Source organism: Cornus florida, unplaced genomic scaffold (genome assembly GCF_030987335.1).
Source record: "Cornus florida cultivar Cherokee Brave unplaced genomic scaffold, ASM3098733v1 CherokeeBrave_3.0.0_Hap2_Chr09, whole genome shotgun sequence".
In the NCBI taxonomy this organism is placed as follows: domain Eukaryota; kingdom Viridiplantae; phylum Streptophyta; class Magnoliopsida; order Cornales; family Cornaceae; genus Cornus; species Cornus florida.
Window position 1 is genome coordinate 38,778,615 of NW_026775579.1, and position 23,820 is coordinate 38,802,434.

The following is a 23,820-nucleotide window of genomic DNA, read 5'->3' on the forward strand; positions in this document are numbered from 1 at the left end:
TGACATTTGATAAATAACTACCATATTACTATATATATTCCAAATGCAAGAACATTTTAAAAGAAAAAATCAAAGGCCTTGTTTCAAAATTAGAGGCCTCATTTTAAATTTTTATGTAGAAAACAAAAAAAGAAAAAAAAAGAAAAGAAAAAGTGAGTGGTGGGTACTTTAGTAATAATGTATTGTTTTGAATTTTAAGGGTAATTTTGTTCGAAAATTTTCTCACACAATTACTCAAACGTATGTTTCATGTTAAGGGTAATTTTGTTTGAAATTTTTTAATCAATACACCGGAAATGTCGGTGAGGTAAGTGTAATTATTCATATGAGATACTGTAAAATAATTGAAATAAAACAGTGTATATAGATGGGTAGGTTCAAGTTTGAACTAGTATTCTTTGTGGGGACTGACCTAGGTCAACTGATGAAGGACGTCAAAGTTTTCCTTTACTATGATTATTGTAATAAGGTTAATCATTTGTGGAAATTTGTTTAGTTGATGGATTTTAGCTTGTTGCACATTTATTTATTTTAGTTCAGTTTTCTCTTACTATGATTATTGTAATAAGGTTAATCATTTGTGGAAATTTGTTTAGTTGATGGATTTTAGCTCGTTGTACATTTATTTATTTTAGTTCAGTTTTCTTTTACTATGATTATTGTAATAAGGTTAATTATTTATGGAAATTTGTTTAGTTGATTCAGTGGGCATGGACAATACCTGGACAATACATAGACCAATATTTTGGGTTCTTCTTAAAATAGGGGTGCTTATCCGGGCTTTTCTGATTCTCTCATCTAGAAATAATTTTTCCTGTATGGGAACCCATTGATTGGACCACCCATTAATTTGAAAGTCTTGTTCCAACATTGGAGCTTCTACGGTGGTCTATCACCGACTGTGACCGAGAGAGTTATTGTTGATTCATGATTACTCCAACAACATTAACATTATTGGAGTTTCTCTCTTGACTGCCGATAGGAGCATGAATATTCTTGGCTGATGGGGGAGCTCTCATCGATCCTGACCCTGAAAATGTCTCTCTATACCCAGAAAGAGAGACACTGTGTTTCTTCATTTCTGGTTCTGTTGTAGCAGTGCTCATGAACAAATCAATATTTTCTTCTCTTGTATTATTTTTCTTCCTTAATTTCAATTTTCTAAGCACTTTATCCAAACCCGTTTTGAATGAAAAAGTCATTTTGTTGCAAGAATGAACAAGAAGAAGGAAGAGAGAGGTGGTATTATATAAACTGAATTCATGATTCTGTTTGGAAAGATACTAAAATTGAAAAATTTACTCAAAGAGAAACTGCAGATTTCTAGAAGAATCAACCCTCTTCTCGGAAACAAGATTGATACCTTCTATTGATATGAGATGACTCGAGAAGCAAAAACAAAATAGAAGTAGATAATAGTGGACGAGTGATCCGAACCCGACTCCAATGGGTCAATGCAAGTTAACCCTAAATTTTTGCGGGTGGGCCACAACGGCAACAAGGGTCCGAATAATGTTACAAAGGAAGACTTGTCCCATATCATATCCGAATGGGAAGTGAATTGGGTATATATGAGTTGGTTGTTAGCTTCATCTAATAGTTTAGGTTTTTGGGTTGGATTGCGAAGCATTCACCTGTTACACTATACCACTTGGGTTAGATACCCATGGGTTCAATTTATTTTTGTTGGTAAATTATTTTTGTATTTTTTTTTCGCGGGAAAGTATTCTGGTTTATTCATGGATACGGATACGGGACACATGTACAACATAATACGGGTACAGTGATATGACAAATATAAAAAAAATAAAAAAATATGAGTATGGTTAGGATACGACAATTTAAAATAATAAATTATATTTTTATGTATACAAAAAATTAATTTTATGTTATATATATTGTTATTAATATTTTTTTTATTTTAAAATATTACGATTAATAAACAAAATAAGAGTTAAAAGAGTCATATTGCATCATTTGCAAGACTATATTTTGAACTAAATCACAACATATTTTTCTATACTTCTTTTTCGAATAAATTTTAATTTTTTTTTTAAAAACAACTATATCATATTATAATTGTTAAGAAAAGCTTTATTTTAATGTTCAAAACTTATTAAAAATTTGAGAAGTATCAGATATGAGGTTGAAGTATCTGAGAAGTATCAGAAACGTGTTAAAAATAAAATTATATATATATATATATATATATATATACATATTAAAATTATGAATACGTTTAGGAAATATTAGAAATATGCAAAAGTATTCATATGAGACACAGATACAAGATACAAGTACATCACTCTTTTAGAAGTATCTGTAGTCCATATGGTGGTGAGTATATCTTGAAGACTTTTTCCTTTTATTTTTGTTAAACTGCATACTCATTTTCCTTTAACAAGTGATGTGAACGTTCAACTGTGCATCGGAAACAGAAGGAAATATTCCTCCATCTCTCCCATTTAAAGGATAATGCTTAACTACTCACTGGTGAGTAGGGTAAAACTATTCACCTTTATGTGGTCTAATAATAAAATAACACATCACATTTAATAATAAAATAATACACACCTAAAAACACTATATACGCTTATTCAACGGTTGATCCGAAAAAGCAGAGAAATGTGTGGATTATTTTATTATTAAAGATAATGTGTTATTTTGTTATGGGACCACATAGGGGTGAGTAGTTTCACCAGTGAGTAGCTAAGCATTGTCCGATTTTAAATGTCCACTTTTACAATTCTATTTTTTTTTCTTTCTAAAAATTGCTTTTCATATATATATATTTTTACATTGGCATGAATGGATTTTCAAATTTACTCTCAATTTTGAATCAGTAGGGCCCACAATGATGTTATTTTTTACTTTTTTACTTTTTTACAAGGGTAATTTTTTTTTTTATTTTTTTATTTTAAATGTAGTGTATTATTGATTTTTGAAATAGGAGAACTAATGTGAAACATCTAAAAATCAACAAATAGACTATTAATGTGGCTGGGAGGGAGTATTAGATCAGCTAAGTTGTATCTTAAGATTCTATAATGAAACATAAGGGGGAAAATAGTGAAATAGTGAATGTGATATACATATACACACACATATATCCATTGCATCAACTCCATATAAGTTATCTAACCTAATGGGCTACCTATAGTGGCTAGTGAAAGATGGTATGTGATATGGGCTAAACTCTTCTTAGTGGACTTTATTTACATGAATGGGCTTATAGAGATTAAAATAGGCCAATGAGAGTTATGTGAGATGGGCTAAAATTGCATAAATGTCCAGCAATCCAGCATACCAACACCTTGATATGTTGGACTCACCAAATGTTCTCTCTTTTTAGAGAATAATATTTAACCAGAATGATGGCACCTTGTGTAACAGGTACACCGTGTGGTTCAGTCCAATACAAAGTCTCCAACTAAGAACATATACTCATCAAACTTCAATGGGGATGGGGTTTGAGTTCGGGTGTGGGCAAGAATGCGTAGTGTATTTCTTGTCAATAATAATTAAAAAAAAAAACTTCAATAAGATATTATAAGGTAATCTGAAAATAGATTTTGATTGAACTAAATCGTGGTCTAGGGCTATCTAAAAATTTCTCCCTAGTATAATATTGGGTGTAACAAAACGACTCCATATGATACATTGTAGTGATGTTATTGCTGGTAACTAAAAATGTGTAACATGAAAATTTTCAAGTGCCTTAAACAAGCCATCAGTATTGATTCCAATAGTAGTGTCTTTCTTTCCCTGAGAAATCTTTCAAACAAACATGAAGTATAGTAATTGCTTGAGCAAATGTCCTCAAGAACTTCTTTATTTAACAGAACCTAAAATGTCCTCAAGAACACATCACATGCCTTGCCATCTGATGATAAATGATCTTGGACAGTATGTTATATGTAATACCATCAAATAATGATTTTTTCTGTAAAAATATGCAATTATAACAATAACCATTCATATGTCACAAGCGATGAGAATTGATTTGAGATGCACTTTCTTGAAACTAAATTCGTGTCGTAAATCGAAATCTTCTCTAACAAAATCTACATTTACCTTCATTGCAACTGGAATATAACCATTTTCTACAATGTAGGTTACAGGACAATGGATAAAGAACTCTTGTAAACCTGTTATACAGATCTGGTGTGTGTAAGCTACTCTCTGTCTTCTATGTTTTCACTCGGTTTTATTCGCCTGACCACCTTATAATTCTTCCTTCCAACTATAAGCTCGAGGATAATGCTCTTCTAAGATACCAAAATTGGCTGCATCAGGCCGAGAAAAACCTCCCTTATTACCACGGGCCACGCTGTTAATAAACAAAGAAAGAAAAAAAAAAGAGAAACCTGGTGAGAATGCCCTCAGCCCAGTAATGTGTAAGGAAGAAATTACAAGAAAATGGTTCAGGACATGGGAAGCCTGTCGCAGTTTGCAGGAACCCATCCAATCTGTTGTTTCTCGTTGTCATAGATCACCATTTTGTCTTGCATAGATATGTCTGTAAAAAAAAAAAAAAAAAGGAGTAAAAAGACGAGATTAGCAAGTTAAAACAGAAACTTCCATCCAACAGATTCTGTTCTTTTACTATTTCTTACCACCAATAATGTTGAATTTTCCCAGTCCTACTTCAGACCCATTCAATATACCCAAGCACACACTGCCACGGTCCTGAAAGAGAAGCTCGTTATGTGTTTTTCTTCTAGTCGGTTTTTTTTTTGGTGCCAAATGCAGGAAAAAAATGGCAATAGGGGTGCTTACTGTGACAATTAGATAGGCTTCAGGAGGCAATGTCAGTTGGACATTCTTGCGATTTGAAAAGCTCACTACTATGGGCTTGAAGTAGTCCTTGACATCATGAATAGATTTGAACGGTTTTGCACCTTTCCAGCAGACTGGAAGGTTTCGATCATCGACTGCATCTTTTAATTGCTTTGCGTTCAATTGTTTCTTTATCTAGAAAGATAAATCAATGGTTAATTCCTATATAAAAACAGACAACTCTAACGAGACATTATTCTTTTCTTCTCAACTCACCATAGAAAGTGTAGCTTTGTAAGATTGGGCATTGAAGTAACTATAGGTACTCCCACTGTCAAAAAGGATTGGTACACCCTTAACACCTGTAGCCTGCCTGCCATAAAGGAGTTCTGCCGATCCCAACGAGTAATGTTTCCTTGAAAAAAAGGACCAAAAATAAATAAATAAGAACATCATTACATAATCCAGTGAAGAATGGAACAAGATAAACTATATAGAGGGAGATCGGGAAAAGAAAAGAAAGACTTGCGTGCATACTCTGAAGAACGTTGCAACATTGGTGTCCAGACAACTTCGGAAGAAGGGATCAGATCATCTCCGAAAAAGAGATACCCTCCCCCTTTCCCACTTAAACAGTGACCCATCACATTTCGTATAAGACCCAGGTCATGCAGTTGCGAAACAAAGCTCAATTTGCCATTGCTAAGACCAAGGACTCCATCTGTGTAAGGAGGATCCACAGAATCGGGAACTTCCTGATGGTACCCGCAACTGCATAAAAGAGTATCGGTAAACATGATATTGTTAACCTGGAAGACAAATGTGTATTTTCATTGCAAGGATATACCACTCAATAAAGTTCCAACTTGTTCAGGTACAAAACAATAGACGTTAACTCGGAAAATAATAATGAATTAAAAGGACAGAATTTAACTTTCAGGATTTTGATGTCAAGCTGGACTAGATCAAAACTAATGCCAGAATTCAAATTCAACATTTATGAAATCAAACACAAGTGATAAGGGCAAGTTACCCACCCGAATACTATATTGGGTCCAAAGATACTACCATTGGTGAATCTTAGCGGAAAATAGTCTTTAAGCAGCACGCCCATAGATGAACCAAGATCAGCATACTCGACGTCATAGTCGCATTGCTCATCCGGTGTCTTGCATGGAATGTTTGGAAGGGCGGTACATAGGGGATCCTTACACGTGACAATGTTTTTGTTGGGCTTGTAAAGAGGGTGAGGGGCCTGCAAACAAACAAACACACACACAGAGGTTAGGACAATGACGGGTTGTAACTTGTAATTGCAGAGTGATTCTTGAATGTCATCAAGAGACGATTACCGGAGTGCATTTGGTACAAGGTGCATCACATTGAAGCCAAGTGAGGTCACTGCCACTGTCTATGTCAAGAAAGTAAGGTTTGGGTGGGCGGCCTACATTAAGGGTCACCTGATAGTACCTGCACATGGTAAGAAAATTGTTAGATTGGAGATACAAAGTGAAGGGTAAATAATTTGGATTCTTGCAATTTATATGAATCTCAGTCATATAGTAAAAGAGAGAGAAAAGTAGGGAAATGGGGATAGAGGAAAGAACAATTAATTAGTAAATAAAGAAATATAAATTTAGCCTAGGTTGAAAATTTTCTATCCATAAGCACTTCATATAAATATATGAATATATATATATATATATATATAGAGAGAGAGAGAGAGAGAGAGAGAGAGAGAGAGAGATACAAAAGGAAATCAAGGAATTTAGGATGTGAATTTTTTCAAAGATTTCAGAAAAAATAAATCAATTGGTCATGGAATTACTAAAGAAAGCATGTGGCTCATCATTCGTGAAATAATGCATTAAAAGGGAAAAAAAAAAAAATTTGAATTCAAAGAAAGCAAGAAGCTTCCCAAAGAATTTTTTTTCTAATTCAAACAAACCACACAAAACCCACAAACGAATTAAGGAGATACAAAATTCACAAAATTTAATGCAAAACCCATTTAAGCTGAATACTGAACTCTGCAGAGAACCCCAAAATTAAACACTATATGACCCTTACAAGTATATAAACAACATATATGTAAAGCATTAAATTAAACACACACTGAAAACACACCTACAAGTATACACACACTGATAACACACACATAGATATATGCATATATGATTACATTGCAAAATCCGATAGAAAACCCAAAATCAAATATTACAAAAATCACAAACATTCCAATAACAGAAGCAATAAATAAACATAAAATTCATAACAATTAATGCAAAACCCATGTAAGCTAAATTCTGAAATCAGCAGAGAACCCCAAAATTAAACACTATATGACCCTTAAATATATAAACAAAATATATAGATATATATGCATATATGATTACATTGCAAAATCCTTAAAAAACCCAACATCAAATATTACAAAAACCACCAACATTTCAAGAACAGAAGCATTAAACAAACATAAAATTCATAACAATTAATGCAAAACCCATGAAAGTTAAATTCTTGAATCTGCAGAGAACCCCAAAATTAAACACTGATATGACCCTTAAATATATAAACAAGATATATATATACACACAAATATATGCATATATGATTAAATTGCAAAATCCGATAAAAACCCAAAATCAAAGATTACATACCCCTTAGGATAGACATTTCCAGTGACAGGGAAGACGACCGAGGACCCAAATCGATTTCTTGCTGTTGACTGCTTCTTGTTGTTCTGGGGCTGATTGGAGTCCGAGAAACATCCTTGGAATGCAGTAGAAAATACCAATAGGAAGAAAATCACCATCTTCGATGATGATGATCTTAGTTTTCTTTTGGTTTGCATTTTTGTGGGTCTCCGATTGATCTGTTTTGAAAACAAACCCAAAAGGGGTTCAAAGTTCAAACGCTTTTGATCTGAAAGTGCTCTGAAAGAGGGATAGAGAATATATATAGGACCTCGAAGGGACCTCTCTCTACTACTAGTCCATTGACTGTCTGAACTACCGGTTTTGCTGTGTGGTGTGTGTTTTTTATTGGTAATTAGATTTCATAGGTGTGAAAAGTACTTTAGAGAGAGAAAATACGGAAAAGTTTAGAGAGAGAAAGAGCTTATTTTCCTGGAAATTCAGTTATAACGCGTACGTGGACCAACACGGTCTCGGCTAATCTTTAATCAATCATAGCATTACATGCAAATAAAAATTTAAATAAAGTTTATATATTTATCGAACTATATAAAAATTTCTTTTCAAATAATAAATTTAGATCCACTTAATTTCTCTTCAAGTGTTCGATTCAGTACTTCTTAATAAACGAGGCTGAACAAAATTTTAAAGTCAGATCCTGAATTAGCTTAATTATAAGGTCAAAATTACCCTTCACTATTTAAGGCGACTATTGTTTATGGAAGGGCATCCCTGTCATTGGACTAGCTGAGTTGTTGTATTTGAAAAATACCAAACTAAAGAGCTCTTAGAACTTAGAATAGGCTAAAAATATGAGTAACACCTCTCTAGAGAGGAACCAAAATATGATAGAGGGCATATTATATATATATATATGTGTGTGTGTATGTATGTATGTATATATTACCACTTGGTCATGAAAGTTGAAGAGAGAAACTTCCAAGAAATGCAAAAACAATGCAATATAATAAAAGCTCATTTACTTTGATCAAACAGCACTGCCCAAGTTTGTGATCCAAATAAAAACTAGCGGCCCAAGTCAGAACAGAATAAAATATTCATGAATCATGGAAATATATTTTGTTTCCAATATTAGTCACAACTCACACACATCTTTTTGGATGTCTTTTATTTTATTTATTTTATTTTTATTTTTTATCCAAACAAATGACACACTAATTCACATGCTTATACGTAGAGAAAGTTTAAATATTTTTTTTTGCGATCCTACTTACCAAACTTGTGTAAGTTTCTTATCAAGAAAAAAAATAAAATAAAATAAATACCAAATCATAGTGGTTTCAAATTTATTTTCTAATGCTAATGAAATTTATGTTTTTCTTTAAACATCTTTTCATTTGATGAATCCTTATATTTATTAATTCTATGATACGAGTGAGATTTAAATTACAAATTTGTATAATAGAAATTATTCGAACTTATACTCAGTACACTAGATATGATTCGTTCAGACATCGAAAATTTCATCCAATTACATTACCTCAGTGAGAACAATAAAATTTATGTTTGTTTTCATACTTCCACGACCTTAATTCGAATCCTTTGCATTGATTATAGCTCTTCATGCATTCAATGACTCCTAATCTCGATTATTTGACATGTTCATTCTTTTTTAAAAAATCTTATTTCCCAAATCAGTGGTTTAAAGCATTTTTTTGGGAAATAAAATGTTCTAGATGTGTTTTGAAAATCTGATAGAATATAGCTGTGTTCAAATAGCTAAATACTCTTAATCGGTATCTTACACACGTATTCTTAATTGTGTTAGATGCGTATTCATCTATGTCTCATGCAAGTATTCGTGTGAAACACTATGCGAGCATCTCGTAGAAGAATGTCCATAGCTCCTTTATCGGAATTGAATTTACAAAAATAATTTTTTGTAAAACAGAACGTATTAACATTTTATGACACTACAATTTAGAAAGCGGAAAAAGAATTTAAAAAAGTTGAGCCAGATACAAAAGCTCTACTACGGATTAAGGAAAGGCATTCTCTTTCTTTTCGTAGGCTCGAAGTCTACACCAGTCTTTCTCATAATCAATGAACTCTTATGAAAAAGGTTGATTTACAACTCATTCTCAAATTTATGACAATTTTTTACATTGCCGGATGGCAGTTGGCAGGCTGACGTATTTCTGGTACAATTTGAAGAGTCTTTGACCACTCATTTTTATAATATATATATATATATATATATATATATATCAATATTACTAATTCTAAGCTGATGTTTGGAGTTACACTATAATTTTTAAATTTGTAATATTTTTTATCAAACATGTTTTTATATTGTTGTTTTTAAAAATATTGTAACAAATTTACGTTACCAAATAAGTTTCTAAATAATATTAAACACATTCTAAAAATAAAAACATTAATTCTGCTTCGAGTTAAAACAAAAATATAAAACAACTATAGTTGCCAAACGCACCCAAACTTTTGAATTTTAGTGTTACAACTAGCAATTTGCCCTTCTCTTCTATTTATTAAGTGCCTGCTTGGGGGAGCTTTCTGAATTTGCTGTAATCTGAATAAAAGCTCATTTACTTTGATCAAACAGGACTGCCCAAGTTAGTGATCCAAATAAAAACTAGGGGCGCAAGTCAGAACAGAATAATATTCATGAATCATGGACATATTTTGTTTGCAATATTAGTCACACACATCTTTTGGGATATTTTTTATTTTTATTTTTTTATCCAAATGACACACTTATTCACGCGTTTATACAAAGAGAAAGTACTATTAAACTAGACTAATATCTTTAAATAATTTCTTTGCGATTCTACCGGCCAAACTTGTGATAGATTTTTTGTCAAGAAAAATAAATAAATACTAAATCATAGTGGTTTCAAATTTATTTTCTAATGTTAATGGAACTTACGTTTTTCCTTAAACATCTTTTCATTGGATGAACTCTTATATTTACCAATTCCATTATACGAGTGAGATTTAAATTGCAAACTTGTATAATAGAGATTATTCTAACCTACACTTGGTACACTTGATACGATTCGTTCAGACACCGAAAATTTCATCCAAATACGTTACCCAAGTGAGAACAATAAAATTTATGTTTGCTTTCGTACTTTCACAACCTTAATTCGAATCCCTCACATTGATTATAGCTCTTCATGCATTCAATGATTTGGTCCTAATCTTGTTTATTTGACATGTTCATTCTTCTTTTAAAAACAATTTATTTCCCAAATCAGTGGTTTAAAGCATTTTTTTGGAAAATAAAATGTTCTAAATGTGTTTTGAAAGTCTCATATAATAAAGTTGTGTTCAAGTAATTAAATACTTTTAATAGTCGATGTCTCACACGAGTATTCTTAACCATATCAGATGCATATTCATCTGTGTTTCACGCGAGTATTCGTGTGAGACACTTATGTGACCAGAATGTCCATGGTTCCATGCTTTACAGGAATTGAATTTATAAAAACAATTTTTAGCGAAACAGACCTTAGTAACATTTTATGTCACTACAATTAGAAAGCTGAAAAAGAATTTTAAAAAGTTGAGCCAGACACAAAAGGTGTATTAAGGAAAGGCATACCCTTTCTACGTAGGCTCGAAGTCTCCACCTGTCTTTCTCATAATCAGTGAACTCATTGTCAAATTTATGACATGTTTTTTACATTGCCGGATGGCGGTTGGAAGGCTGACATATTTCTGATACAATTTGAAGAGTCTATTTTGACTACTCATTTTTATAATATATATATATATATATCTATATTACTAATTCGATGTTTGGAGTAACCCTGTAATTTTATTTTATTTTATTTTTTTGGTGCTTTTACTTATGTGAAAATGACAAATTCTGAAAAATTGTGCTTATCATTTTTGTCAAAACCAAAATATTTTGGAAACGTACATATGCTATTGTACAAAGTGATTCTTGTCCTATTTTAAAATTTGCATTGGCTAGTGTTTTTGATGCGTATTTTTTGCTTTTGCTAGTACACTGTCAAGGAGCAAAAGTACAAAGTATGTTCGGTAATATTTGTTATACTTTTAAATAGTACGAAAACGCTTCTAAAATTGAAGCTAAAATCAGAAGTATCAAAATAATACTTTTGTTTGTTTTTGCGTTGTAGCAAAGTAATATTCAAAAAATAAAAAAAATAAAAATTCTAAAATAATATTTTTAACTAAATATTCAAAATTTTAAATTTACAATACTTTTTACCAAACATCTTTTCATATTTTTGCTTTTAAAAATCATGTAACAAATTTATGTTACTAAATAAATTTTTTAATAATATTAAACATACTTTAAAAATAAAAATATTAATTTTATTTCGAGTCAAAGCAAAAATATAAAACATTTGGGTTACCAAACGGCCCAAACTTTTTGAATTTTAGTGTTACAGCTAGCAATTTGCCCTTTTCTTCTATTTATTGACTAACTTCTAATGTTGCAGGAAGCTATCACCCTTATCAATTAATGTTGATATACAACCGAAATCCGTCAATCATAAATGTAGCTCTGGGACAAAAATGTCTTCTTCTATTTGGGCGATAAACCTAGTAAACAAATTGTAGTACAATCATTCTCTCCTTTTTTTATTAATTTAAATTCAATTATTATTTATGCCTTTTGTTTTTGATATTTTTATTTTATCAAGAACTGAATGTAGTGAACAGTAAAAATAACATATTTGGTAAAAATGTTTTGTTTTGTAAAGTGCCTAAATGTTTTTTGAATAATGACAAAATTGAAACACCAATTTGATATTTTGGTATGTTTTCGCACGTTAGGTACTGTAACAATGAATAATAATAACATATATATATTTTTTTATTTAAAAAAACTCACATTTTAAAACTAATCATTATATTTTTTAAACTTGCAACACTTTTATACCAAAAATGTTTTTATATTTTTCCTTTCAAAAATCTTGTAAAAAATGGAAGTTACCAAACATGTTTTTGATAACTATTCAAAACCTAAGTCACACCATCTTTCCGAGCACGCTTTCGCTCTCATGCTTTGCTAGGACTGCAACTTGGGCAGGCCCAACCTGAACCGAAAATACTATATATATTTATAACTAGTCTTAAATCACAAGAGAAGTGCAGTCAAGTTGGTAGTGTTTAGGATTTATGTTAAAGGTTTCAAATTTGAGTTCTAGGCTTGGGTTGGGTTGGGTTGGAGTTGAAGATTTTCTATATGAACTGAGCCCGAGTTAAGTGCCCAGCCTGCCCGAGTTACAGCACTACGCTCCGCCCATACTCTCACTTCCATTCTTAGTATTTATGACTTAATTTTGTCGTTTTCACTCTCTTGCTCTCGCAACCACTTTAGTTCAAAACACCTATTTTGTTTTAGGTTAAAACAAAATGGCCCTCCTAAGTGATAAATGATGTTGTTATTACTTAAAATTTTTATCCCATTTTAAATAGCACTTACTCTTTTAAATGATATTCAAATTGCATTATCAAACATATATAATTAAATAAGTACTTAATCGCTAAATTGAGTTATCCAACAAAATCATTCATTCTGAATTTTTGTAACATTCCTTAAAATGGTTAATATAAATCCATTCCTTTCAAATCCTTCACATAATAATAGTCTGGATTATAATCAACTAACATAAGGCCCCAAACCCCGTAAAAATCCCAATTTGGATCTCTCCTCCTTTTTGAAGAATCTTAATCATTTCTCACTACACTTTTGTTGTGGGATCATGCAGTGCAACATCACCATATTTATTTTGAGATTTCACAACATTAAATACTGAATTTTATCACTATAATGATGAAATTTTGCCATTTTTTAATTACCAAAAAAAATGGTAAAATTCACCATTTTAAGTGGTGAAGTTCTATGAATTTTGATCAATGTTAATGACAACTGTACACAAGCATGAATAAAAAAAAAATGGAAGAAAACTGGTGTTGATTCTCTTATATCTCAAGTAAATAATACCCCATATCATTGTTTTCATGCGAATCATAGAAAGAGTAACAGCATGACGAGTTTAACCAGAAATTTCGATTTCGAGAAATAAGTTACTAAATTTATCTACGAAATTCAAAGATGTGAATGTAGGTCCAATAAGTGAAAGAACAAAAAGTATGTTCACTCATACACAATCTACTCAAGACTGTGAGTACTGCACAGTAGAAATTTCCCAGGCAAATAATTACCAGAGTTTAAGAGTAAGGAAAAAAGAGCAGTGCAATGTTAATACATTAATAAAATCATTGTTGCACTCGAATTTTTTTTTTTTGGGCAAACTAGGGAGGGGAACTTGAACACTGGCATACCCGCTCGGAGACCTGGGCACTTTACCGATAAGTCCACTGGGTAATGCCTAATTTAGAGAAATAAGTTACTAAATTTATCTAAGAAATTCCAAAATGTGAATGTACAAGTGAAAAACAAAAAGTAAGCTCACCCATACACAATCTACTCGAGAATGTGAATAATACAAACGCAAGAAAAATTTCCCAAGAAAATAATACATTCAAAAAGTCACTGTTGCACTTCGGAATTCATCAAACTGAAGTTCGATCAGGACGCATAAAATGGAACCATTTACATGAACATATGCCACTACTTCAAAATGCATTCAGCATTCTGTAACCACCAGATTTAAAATCATATTCAAGGTGCAATGATATATTTAAAAGCATATTCAAGGTTCAATGATATATTTATCAGCATATTCAAGGTGCAATGATATATTTATATATTACAAACAATTTGGGGAATTCACAAATCACCACATTCAAGGTGCAAAGACAAAATCTTCCACCGAGAGACATCAATATATTTCGAACACATGGTGTTACATGTAAGTTATCACAAGTAAAGTAGGAATTGTGAAGGTTAACTTTACCTGTAACTCTCTAGGGTTATTATGGAAGGTATGGCGAGGACCTATTACTCCAATTTCAGAACTTTTTCCAATGAGACTTCAGAGGCTTGTTCTGTCACAGAAGATGACTGACCTGAAAGAAGGCTAACTGAAAGCTTCATCGTTGACTTCCTGATTCTGTTCTAAAAGAATTGGATGGCACAACATCATTTTCAGAAGTCCCGGTTGTTCTGAAATCGGCCATTATCAGCATGAAGGTCTGATTCTTTCCCACAAACATAACTCTTATCACCGAAGCATTCTACATAGTCTCAACTTCTGTTAAGCACATACAGCCTGCAAACTTCAAACCTAAATGTCTACAAATTTAGACCAACATAAGAGGGTTGAATTATCAACATGTGCTTCCTAATTGCACACATTAATACTATATGCCTATTAAGAAGAGATCATTTCAATCTCTGTCAATGATTCAGAGAACTGTTCTAGAAAAGTATCAAATAGTTGCACAATAAATTAGGAAACATGAGTTCACAGATATTGCATAATCTACTAAATGACCATACACCCTATATAATTCAATGTCAAGTGAAAGCCACAATTAATTGAAGTCAAGTTTGAAAAACAAACCAACATTGTACTACCATGCTTTTCTTCATAAATTAATTTCTTAAATATATATCATTTTTAGATATGAAAATTCCAATCCCCTCTTGAGTCAATTCCAATGTATACACGCTCTCCATTATACCCTTTAAATAGATCCTAGTATAAGTTTTGCTAACAGCATAAACAATTATACAATCGACAAGAATATAGAGATATTTTTCCTACTACTATAAAATTAGTTATAGCATCGGTTAGGGGTGAACCAAATGGGGGGTAGAGGGATATTGTTGAATGGATGATGAGAGGGAAAAAGGGGTGCAACAGTGAAATCTCGCAAGTTGTAGATACCAACATCGTCCTTCTTCTGGTCGTCATACATTTGGACGTCATCGGAGAAGTAGATTGAATTAGGCATCACTACTCCAGGAGGGAAGTCTTGAGCTGAGAGTATGAAGGGCTGACATAAACCCACAAACACCACTCGATCACGGAGGCATTCCACAGGGTCCCAACTTCCTTTAGCCACACTGAGCTTGTAAACATCAAACCGAAGCGTAGTGAAAGAGATTCGCGTCCAACGCCTGTCAGTCAAGTCAATGATGGTGCCATCATCCTCAAGGGGTGCAGTATACCTCCAAACTAACAGAACATCCCCAGAACACGAGTCCACCACCAGGTACATTTTCAGCCTGAGGCTTTTGTTTAATCTCAAATTCAATTCAGACACTGGTAAATTGGGTGTCCGAATTCTGGAAGTGTCAATACAGATTCTCAGTGGGGAAGGACCGCGAAGATCCCAGGTTTCAATGTTTGCAAAGCCATCTATGCAATAGAACAACCGGTCTTTGCTCGAATATGCAACCGTGTAGTCGTGCTTCAACTCACTGTCTAGGACTTCCCAGGACTCGTCACCTGGTTTACAGAAGAATAGCATATTCTTCCTATGTAACAGTGTGTTAGTCTTTGTTGCAATAGCCATTACTATGCACTCATCCCCGTCGGTGGTAGAAGTTGGCGATGTAGGAGCAGATGACATGACAAGCCTTCTTATGTAACGCGTTCCCAAGAAGGGAAGGCTGATGGTGGGCGGAACCGGGGAGATGAGGGGATTGGTTAATAGTAGAGAACAGTCACGAGGGTTTAAAAAGGCCAGCCATCCGTGGGAGGACATCAAGCACTTTGCATCATCGGGTAGGACACTCCTGCCATTCTTGACCCTGAAGAGCTTCTTGTTGGCAAGCCTGCAGAACAAATAATCAGAAGAGGGAGGAGGAGCCATGGCTGTTTCTTCATCATCATCATCCGCAGTGACCTTGGAAGCAGGTATGAGCAGATATGGTGGGGTATTTCGCCGCCAAGAAAAGTACCAGCTTAAGGACGATGATAACATCCTCCAAACAGATGCAATGAAATCTAAGTTTTCCATGGCCATGGAAAGGAATTTTGGTTACCACTTCCTGTAATGGAAGAAAATTAAAGCAGAAATGTTAACGTGCCATTTCTGTTGATTATAGTATAGTATTAGTCCCCATTTTCCTGAAAACTTAATAAATTCAAAACCATTTTCAAAAGGCAATGCAAAAGTGTGTGTACAGATAACTAAATAAGTATATATAGGGATGATCACTTAATACAAGTGTAAAGAAGTAGCTAGGTCCAAATCACTTAATGCAAAAAAAAAAAAAAAAAATTATTAATCCCAACAATGGGTTTAGATTAATATCATTGTGCAATGTAAACAAGTGTGTTGAGTATATATATTTCAAGGGATTAAACAACAATGTTATTGAGTTTGGTGCTAATAATCACACTTTAAAGTTTAAACAAACATGGTTTCACTAATTGAACAGAAATTAATAAAATAGAAGGTGAAAAAAAAAAAATTGAATTCTGTACCTCCAATTTCTAGGTCTGCGCCGAAGAGGAAGGTCCTCCGATCTGTTTGAAACCAGCTCAAATCTGTGAAGACTCACTCTGCTTCCATTTCCAACAAAGAAGAAGAAACGGAGACTACAAGCTACTGTATATAGAGAGAGATTCTCTCTCTGTTGCATGATATATATATATATATATATATATAGAGAGAGAGAGAGAGAGCGATAGAGAGAGAGAAAGAGGTGGTCGTCGTTGTCAAATGTAAAGGCTCTCTCTGTTTAACATACATAAAATTTAAACAGAGAATCAAATGTAAAGGCTCTCTCTTGCCTGATATATATAGAGAGAGAAAGCGAAAGAGAGAGAGAGGCGGTCGTAGTTGTCAAATGTAAAGGCTCTCTCTGTTTCACATACAGAAAATTAAACAGAGAATCAAATGCAATCCCAGGTATATATCCCCATACCTCAGCAAAAAGATCATATACTAAAAAGAATCTCACCATCACCATCGATTTCTTCTCCATTTGTGAGATGATTCAAGGCTTCTTGGTGAGAGAGAATGAAATAAATGTGGGGTTTTGGGTCTTCTATTAGTGTTGAAGTGAAATCAAATTGTCAATTTGAAACTCAAATTTAATGGAGGAAAGAGACAGAGAGAGAAGATTTGCAGAGAATATAGAGAGATAAAAGCGGGCAATCTTTTTCTTGGGTAGAGACAGAAGATTTGCAGAGTCAGGTACTCTAATAATAAATAAAACCCAGACCTATACTATATTGTTAGAAATTAAAGTTTAATTTTGGAGTACAATTTTACTAAACGGAGAAAAATAATAAAAATAATAATAAATTTGAGGGTTATAAATGAGTTTGGCACAAGTAAAATAAAATTTAAAGTGCTGAAGAAATACCAAAAATGATTTGGTTTTGAGAATGTCTTTTGAAAACAGTATTTTTAGTACTGTGGCATATTCAATTTAGTTTACTTCACATCTAAGATGCATGAATACGTCTACAGGAATGACGTATTCATATTGCATACATGTTGAATATCAATACTCTTCAGATTCTCGCGCATACATTTTCGATACTCCTTAAACATATACGTCCGATACTTCTAAAATATTTCAATTGCTTATTTAATACTTATCAGATGCTTCATAATACATTTTTAATAAGTTTTGAACATTAAAATGATTTTTTTAAAATTTTTTTTTTTATTATTTTTTTAACAAAAATAACATAACATAATTGATAAAAAAAAAAAAAAAAACATTTCAAATTTTATTAAGTGAAGACTAAAGATGATTGTTTTATAAATTGTGAAACTAACTCCGATGTTAATTTGATGATTGCATTTAGATTCATAATATTTTTAAAAAATAAATTGACTAAAATTTAATTTTTTAATATATAAAAATATAATTTATTAATTTTCTATTATCGTATCATGCCGTATCATATTTTGTTTTTTAAAAATTTATTGAATTGCCGTACTCGTATTGTGTCCTATTTGTATTTATATTTGTGCTTCTTAGCCTCACATACATTTTTGTGCAAGAAGAAATTTTAAGAAGAGAGACAAAATAAATAAATAAATAAATAAAGAAGAGAATATTTTGATATGAAGGCTGAGCCCAAAAGACCAAAACTTTAATACAAATTTTGAGCTTAACTTTTTCCAATTCCAAATCTAAGACACAGATTCGGTGAAATTCACAATTTAAAGTAGTAAAATTTCAAAGTAAATATGGTAGAGTTACACTGTGAGTTACTGCAGAAATAAGTCATCTGGAGAATTTTGAGTCACATTTGAAAGCCAGACATTAGAAAGAAAGATTAAAATTAAAATTAAAATTAAAATCAAAATAAAAATATAACTTGTATCCTCCTCAATATATAATTGTGTGTGTATATATATATTTCTATAAATTTTATTTTCATGCTATTGTATGATATCCCTGGTGAAAATCCATTGCCTTACACCAGTTACATTATCTACCTTTCAGCCTTATTCCTCTAGTCTCTTCTCAAGAATCTTCAATTGCATGACAATGCTCTGCTAAGGTTGAGAAACAATATTATTATCACAAACTGTAAAATTTTCAAGTAAAAATGCTCTAATCATACTCGAGTTGAAGAAAGATACAAGAAAAAAGTTCAAAATCGCCTATCGCAATTCGAAGAAGCCCATCCAATCATCCTTCTCTCATTGTCATAAACCACCACCTTGTCTAACATAGAAATGTCTGTAAAAGCAATACATATGTTAACTCAAATCAAATCAACTCTTGCACAAACAAAATATGTGTATTTGGGTTTTTGTTCTTTAGCATTTCTTACCTCCAATGATATTCGGATGTTCCAAATTTATTTCGCCTGCATTCAGAATCCCCATGCACACATTGCCACGAGACTGTAAAGCAAGACCTTGTCAACTGTCCAAGTTATGAATGTATAATTGTTCTATCTTTTAGTCATAATTCAAGTAAAACTGGTTTCAAGATGTTCTTACAGTAACGATGAGATAATTTTCAGGTGGTAATGCAAAACGAACATTGTTCCTAAACCTTAACACTAAGGGACTGAAGTAGTTTTTGACTGCTTCTATGGATCGAAAAGGCTTGGCACCTTTCCAGCACGCTGGTAGTTCATCCTCAACTGCCTTTAATGGCTTTGTCTTTAACTCCGTCATAATCTGAAAACACTAATCAGAATGAGTTTTTTTTTTTCCCGAAGTTCAAGCAAACGCGCATGCACACACACACAATATTGCCCTGGCAGGGCTTGAACACTCAACCTCCCCACCTTAGTGTATTGTTGTATGTATGGGAATTAAGATAAGTGTATGTGCTCCCACTGTCAAAAACTATATCAAGATTCTCGGCAACAAGAGTCTGCTCGCCAAGCAGGAGGTCCACTGGTCCAGACAAGTAGTGGTTCCTGAAATAAATCATAATGAGATGATCCAAAGAAAGAAGTGGCAATATGGAGTAGTTCCATGGGAGTACTTACAAGGGATTGGTTTCCATTGGTGTCCAAACAATTCCTGAAGGGATGAGACCATCTCCAAAGAAAAGAAATCCTCCCCCTCGCCTACTGAAACAATGACCAATTACATTCCGTGTTAGACTTAGACTGTGTAGCTGCCGCAGAATGCTTGATTTGCCGTCAGCAAGGCCAAAAACTCCATCGACAGGAAGAGGAGATGGATCAGAAAATTTCTGATGGTATCCACACCTGCCAATGAGTCATGAGAGAGTTAGTTATAGAAGCTAAAGACAGAACATAACAAAAAAGATCTAATTATCTCAAGACAGGTATATAGCGAGGTTCAATTGATAGAAACTACTGCCTAATGTTGGGTTATTTCACCCACAAGTGATAAAATTGTGGACATGGCGTCCGCATTGATATTTCTCGTGGGTGATATGATTTGGATGGATGTATTTGGCTATATAATTGGGTGTATTTCAGAAGACGTATGCACCTTGTAGGCGCATTGAGTTATGCGTATTGTGCGCATGAGTGTTGGTTGCAGTATGCGCCTTATTGGCATATCAACACATGGTGGTGCACCAAAGTATCAGGATGAGTGTGGTTGGCGTATGCATGTTGTAGGCATATGCGTGTTGGCGAAGTATCGGTATGGTACACGTGGTTGACGCATCAGTGTTGGCGTATGCATGTTGTTGGCGTTTGCGTGTTGTTGGCACCTCCAAAGTATGAGTTGAGAGAGATGTAACCTTATGAGGGAGTTGATGGGTAGAGGGAGTTTATGCACAAAACAAAAAATATATCGGACCCCTTCTCTCAAACCTACAAGTTTGGTAGTGAGAACACGGATGGCGAGGGGCATCTCGTGGAGTGATAAACGGTGTAAGGCTCGGGTATCTATCACCCTACCCAGGAGTTTGTATGCACGGTCTTGTGTTCGGTGTTATCTTCCGTTGAGCAGGTATTTGGCTTTGCGGTGAATAGTGCAATGACGAAGATGAGAGATAGGTTTCGCAGGTTGCGAAGGTACTGTTTTTCAACTATTCTGTTTTAGATTCTTAGGGAGGATCGTTTTTCCAATGGGCGTTTAGGAAGGGTTGGTTGTAGTAAAAGTAGATCGCATTATTTTGGAATTCTCTGATTGTAACTTCTCAAGTTAGGGCATAACTTGAGAACAAAGTTGTACTGGTTGATTTTATTAGTGGAGATTATCGTTGGTTTGGCCCCCCAGATTTTTTTTTTCCTTCTATACTGTAGGGTTTTTCCATGTCTATTTGGTGTCCAGTTTTTTTGCCTAGTTTAGTTTTAAATCTTGAAGGTTATTTTTCTTAGCCCAAAATATTTGGAACCAACACCTAATTGGTTTAGCTTATCGATGTCCTTGAGTAAACTGAGGATGAAGACCCAATGATATGCTCCTTCTTTCACACTAAAGAGATAGATGGGTAGAAAATTTAAATGAAAGGTGAAAAAGAAAAAGTTTGATAGTTCACTTCAAGCATGAGTCATTTCTGAATTTTGACCAACTTAGATAGTTCACTTCAAGTAAACTGAGGTAACATAGATTGTTGACATTTGAAGTATTTTCTCTCATTAATGAAAATTAAAATGCCCAAAATGCTAATTGACATTTGTCTGAAAAAACAGAAGACAGTAATTGTTCTCGAACTTGACTAAGATAAAAGTTAGTTGGGATCACAATCACATTTAAGCAAGTTTTGGTTCAGATAAAGTGAGAAGGCAATTACCTACCCAAAGGCCAGAATGTGTCTATTAGCAGCTTTATTGAAGGTAAAGTAGTCTCTAACCAGCACACCAAGAGAAGAACTATGGTCGGCATATTCAACCACATAGTGACATCGATCATTGGGGCTCCTGCAGGGATGATCCGGCGGTTGGTTGACAGAGGCACATAAGGGGTCCTTACAGCATACAACATTGTTCTTGGGCTTGTATGAATTGTGGTGGGGCTGTATACACACATGCATAGAGGGAGAGAGATGAGAAAACAATGAAAAATAGTCCTCGAGTTTTCTTGTCAAATGAATGAAGAATTTACCTTGTGCAGTTTGGCTGGTACTTCACATTGGACCCAAGTAAGGTCACTGCCGGTGTCTATATCAAGATGGTAGGTTTTGGGTGGATTTCCTATTATCACATAAACAAAGAAGAACCTGCATATTGAAACGAACTTAAGGCTCTTAAGATTGTCAGAAGAGGCATATCATGAAAATTCTATGAATTTTGATCACTGTAAATGACAAATGTACACAAGCATGAAACTGCTAGGAGATACAACTCTGGGGAAGAAAATTCTTTGTTAATCTCATCTTTTTGGTAATAAATTCGTGCTTTTTACCCAAAAAAATGCAAAGAAACCCCATTAAAAAAAAAAAATTTGAAGTTCCGAGGAAAATTGGTGTTGATTCTCTTATATATTAAGTAAATAACACTCGATTCATTTCAACTCGACAAAGCTCTAGTCATAGTCACAGCCATATCATTGTTTCATTCAAATCATAGAATGAGTAATAGCACGATGAGTTAACCAGGAATTTTGAGAAAAGGGTCACTAATATTATCTACCAAATTCCAACTTGTGAAAGTAGGTGCAATAGGTAAAAGAATCAAATTAGAGGAATTGCTTTATGGACAATTCATCCAATCCCCCCGACGGCTTACAAAAATTGGACCAATTTTTGGTTCCCCTGTTTGATACATCAATGATATAAATTCTGAAGAGTTTTGACTATATATTGAGTTATATAAAATTTTGATTGATATACAATGCCACAATTGTCAAAATTCAGCTATGTATAAGTTCTATCAATCTATAAAATGGGACTAATCATATGAATGGTGTCAATCCTTTAGAACATGTGACAGTCAATATTTCTGGGAAGACTCATCAGAAATTAGAGGTTTGTTTTTCAAAGAAACTGCAAAAAAATTTAGACATGAAACAAATGGGTCATGAAATTTTCCAGGAAAGTTGAAAAAAAAAAAAAAAGTAAAAGGAAAAGAAAATTCCCCAAAACAAAAAATCAACAAATTTAAACAAATTATACAATCCCAAAAAATCCTAAAAATCCAATCAGTTAACAAACACAAAAACCAATGAAAGAATTTATAGATATAGAGACATAATCACATACCCATTAGGATAGACATCTGCATGAACAGGGAAAATGAAGGAGGAACCCATACAATTGGGGGATTGGGTCTGCATTTTCTTGTTGTTGTGAATCTGTTTGGCAGATGAGGAACAGAATTGAAACATAGCGGTGAAAAGTAAAGCACACAACAACAGCCTTGATTTTGTTTGTTTTTTAATCTCACCCATCCTTGATTTGACCGCGTGGCTGTGTTGTAGTGGATTCTACCGCCATAACTGCAGAGGAAGTTGATGGTGGAGGATTCTACCGCCAGATTTGAAAAGTTTGGTGCCGGCAAGTTCGTTATCACCATCATGGGTCGATCCACGCCTGATCCTTGAGTTATATAGAGTTTTTAGAGAGAAGATTTTTATGGGTGGTGGTCGTCTAAGCGAAGCAGAAGATGATGATCTGAGAAATTATTATTATTATTTTTTTTTGGGGAAATTCAAGCCATGGAAGAGGATAAAGAATTCCTATAATAATCGTTCTGTTGACATTCACCGGCGGATGTTGGGTCTTGGTTTGTTGTGGTCGTCTTTGCTTCCTTTGTGTGGTCGTCTTTGCCTTGGAACGAACAAAAAAAAAAACACACATTCACCAGAGAGAAGTAGAGAGAAATTAATAATTTAGAATTTGGCTCACTGTCGTCTCATAAAGCATGGCAAATTTTTTATTTTTTCCTTTTCCATTTTTAACAATGATGAAATTCTGATTTATTTTTTTTTTAAAAAAAATTAACCGATAGTATTTCCATTTTTAACAATGAAATTCTGATTTTTTTATTTTTTTAAAAAATTAACCGATAGTATATTTTAAATTATGACCAAGTATGGAGAGAGTTATTTA

At 33.4% G+C, this 23,820-nt stretch overlaps 3 protein-coding genes across 5 annotated transcripts; all 3 read right to left on the minus strand.

The window, feature by feature from the left end:
- Positions 1–4,014: 4,014 nt before the first annotated feature.
- Positions 4,015–7,796, minus strand: LOC132273701 (aspartic proteinase Asp1-like). Of its 3 annotated transcripts, none has more exons than XR_009470228.1 (9): positions 7,440–7,796; positions 6,132–6,249; positions 5,817–6,034; positions 5,317–5,550; positions 5,056–5,194; positions 4,780–4,974; positions 4,617–4,689; positions 4,368–4,519; positions 4,015–4,286 (listed from the first exon to the last, which is right to left on the minus strand). XR_009470228.1 is itself a non-coding variant. In XM_059774733.1 (9 exons), the coding sequence occupies exons 1-9, from the start codon at positions 7,631–7,633 to the stop codon at positions 4,225–4,227; spliced, it is 1,365 nt and encodes a 454-aa protein (XP_059630716.1). In that variant the 5' UTR covers positions 7,634–7,796; the 3' UTR covers positions 4,015–4,224. The 3 variants fall into 3 exon arrangements, 2 of the variants coding, with proteins under 2 accessions (XP_059630716.1, XP_059630717.1); XM_059774733.1 differs by having other exon boundaries at positions 4,015–4,330; positions 4,432–4,519; XM_059774734.1 differs by having other exon boundaries at positions 4,414–4,519.
- A 7,178-nt stretch (positions 7,797–14,974) lies between these two features.
- On the minus strand, positions 14,975–18,015 carry LOC132273703 (uncharacterized). Its single transcript, XM_059774735.1, has 2 exons — positions 16,844–18,015; positions 14,975–16,404 (listed from the first exon to the last, which is right to left on the minus strand). The coding sequence occupies exon 2, from the start codon at positions 16,377–16,379 to the stop codon at positions 15,183–15,185; it is 1,197 nt and encodes a 398-aa protein (XP_059630718.1). The 5' UTR covers positions 16,380–16,404; positions 16,844–18,015; the 3' UTR covers positions 14,975–15,182.
- Positions 18,016–18,658: 643 nt separating this feature from the next.
- Positions 18,659–23,585, minus strand: LOC132272508 (aspartic proteinase Asp1-like). The gene is made up of 9 exons (XM_059773642.1): positions 23,156–23,585; positions 22,972–23,063; positions 21,876–21,990; positions 21,569–21,786; positions 19,835–20,059; positions 19,620–19,762; positions 19,335–19,528; positions 19,163–19,235; positions 18,659–19,068 (listed from the first exon to the last, which is right to left on the minus strand). The coding sequence occupies exons 1-9, from the start codon at positions 23,285–23,287 to the stop codon at positions 18,980–18,982; spliced, it is 1,281 nt and encodes a 426-aa protein (XP_059629625.1). The 5' UTR covers positions 23,288–23,585; the 3' UTR covers positions 18,659–18,979.
- Between the last annotated feature and the right edge of the window lie 235 nt (positions 23,586–23,820).

Excerpts from the sequence above, each read along its gene's own strand:
- LOC132273701 (XM_059774733.1), bottom strand. The coding sequence starts at position 7,633 with ATGCAAACCAAAAGAAAACTAAGATCATCATCATCGAAGATGGTGATT. Across the intron at positions 6,250-7,439 it reads GGAAATGTCTATCCTAAGGG|GTACTATCAGGTGACCCTTA; the intron begins GTATGTAATCTT and ends TACCATGTGCAG. Across the intron at positions 4,331-4,431 it reads AACTGCGACAGGCTTCCCAT|CGTGGCCCGTGGTAATAAGG; the intron begins GTCCTGAACCAT and ends GTTTATTAACAG.
- LOC132273703 (XM_059774735.1), bottom strand. The coding sequence starts at position 16,379 with ATGGCCATGGAAAACTTAGATTTCATTGCATCTGTTTGGAGGATGTTA.
- LOC132272508 (XM_059773642.1), bottom strand. The coding sequence starts at position 23,287 with ATGATGGTGATAACGAACTTGCCGGCACCAAACTTTTCAAATCTGGCG. Across the intron at positions 19,763-19,834 it reads CCAATGGAAACCAATCCCTT|GAACCACTACTTGTCTGGAC; the intron begins GTAAGTACTCCC and ends GATTTATTTCAG. Across the intron at positions 19,529-19,619 it reads CAATACACTAAGGTGGGGAG|AGTGTTTTCAGATTATGACG; the intron begins GTTGAGTGTTCA and ends CTCATTCTGATT.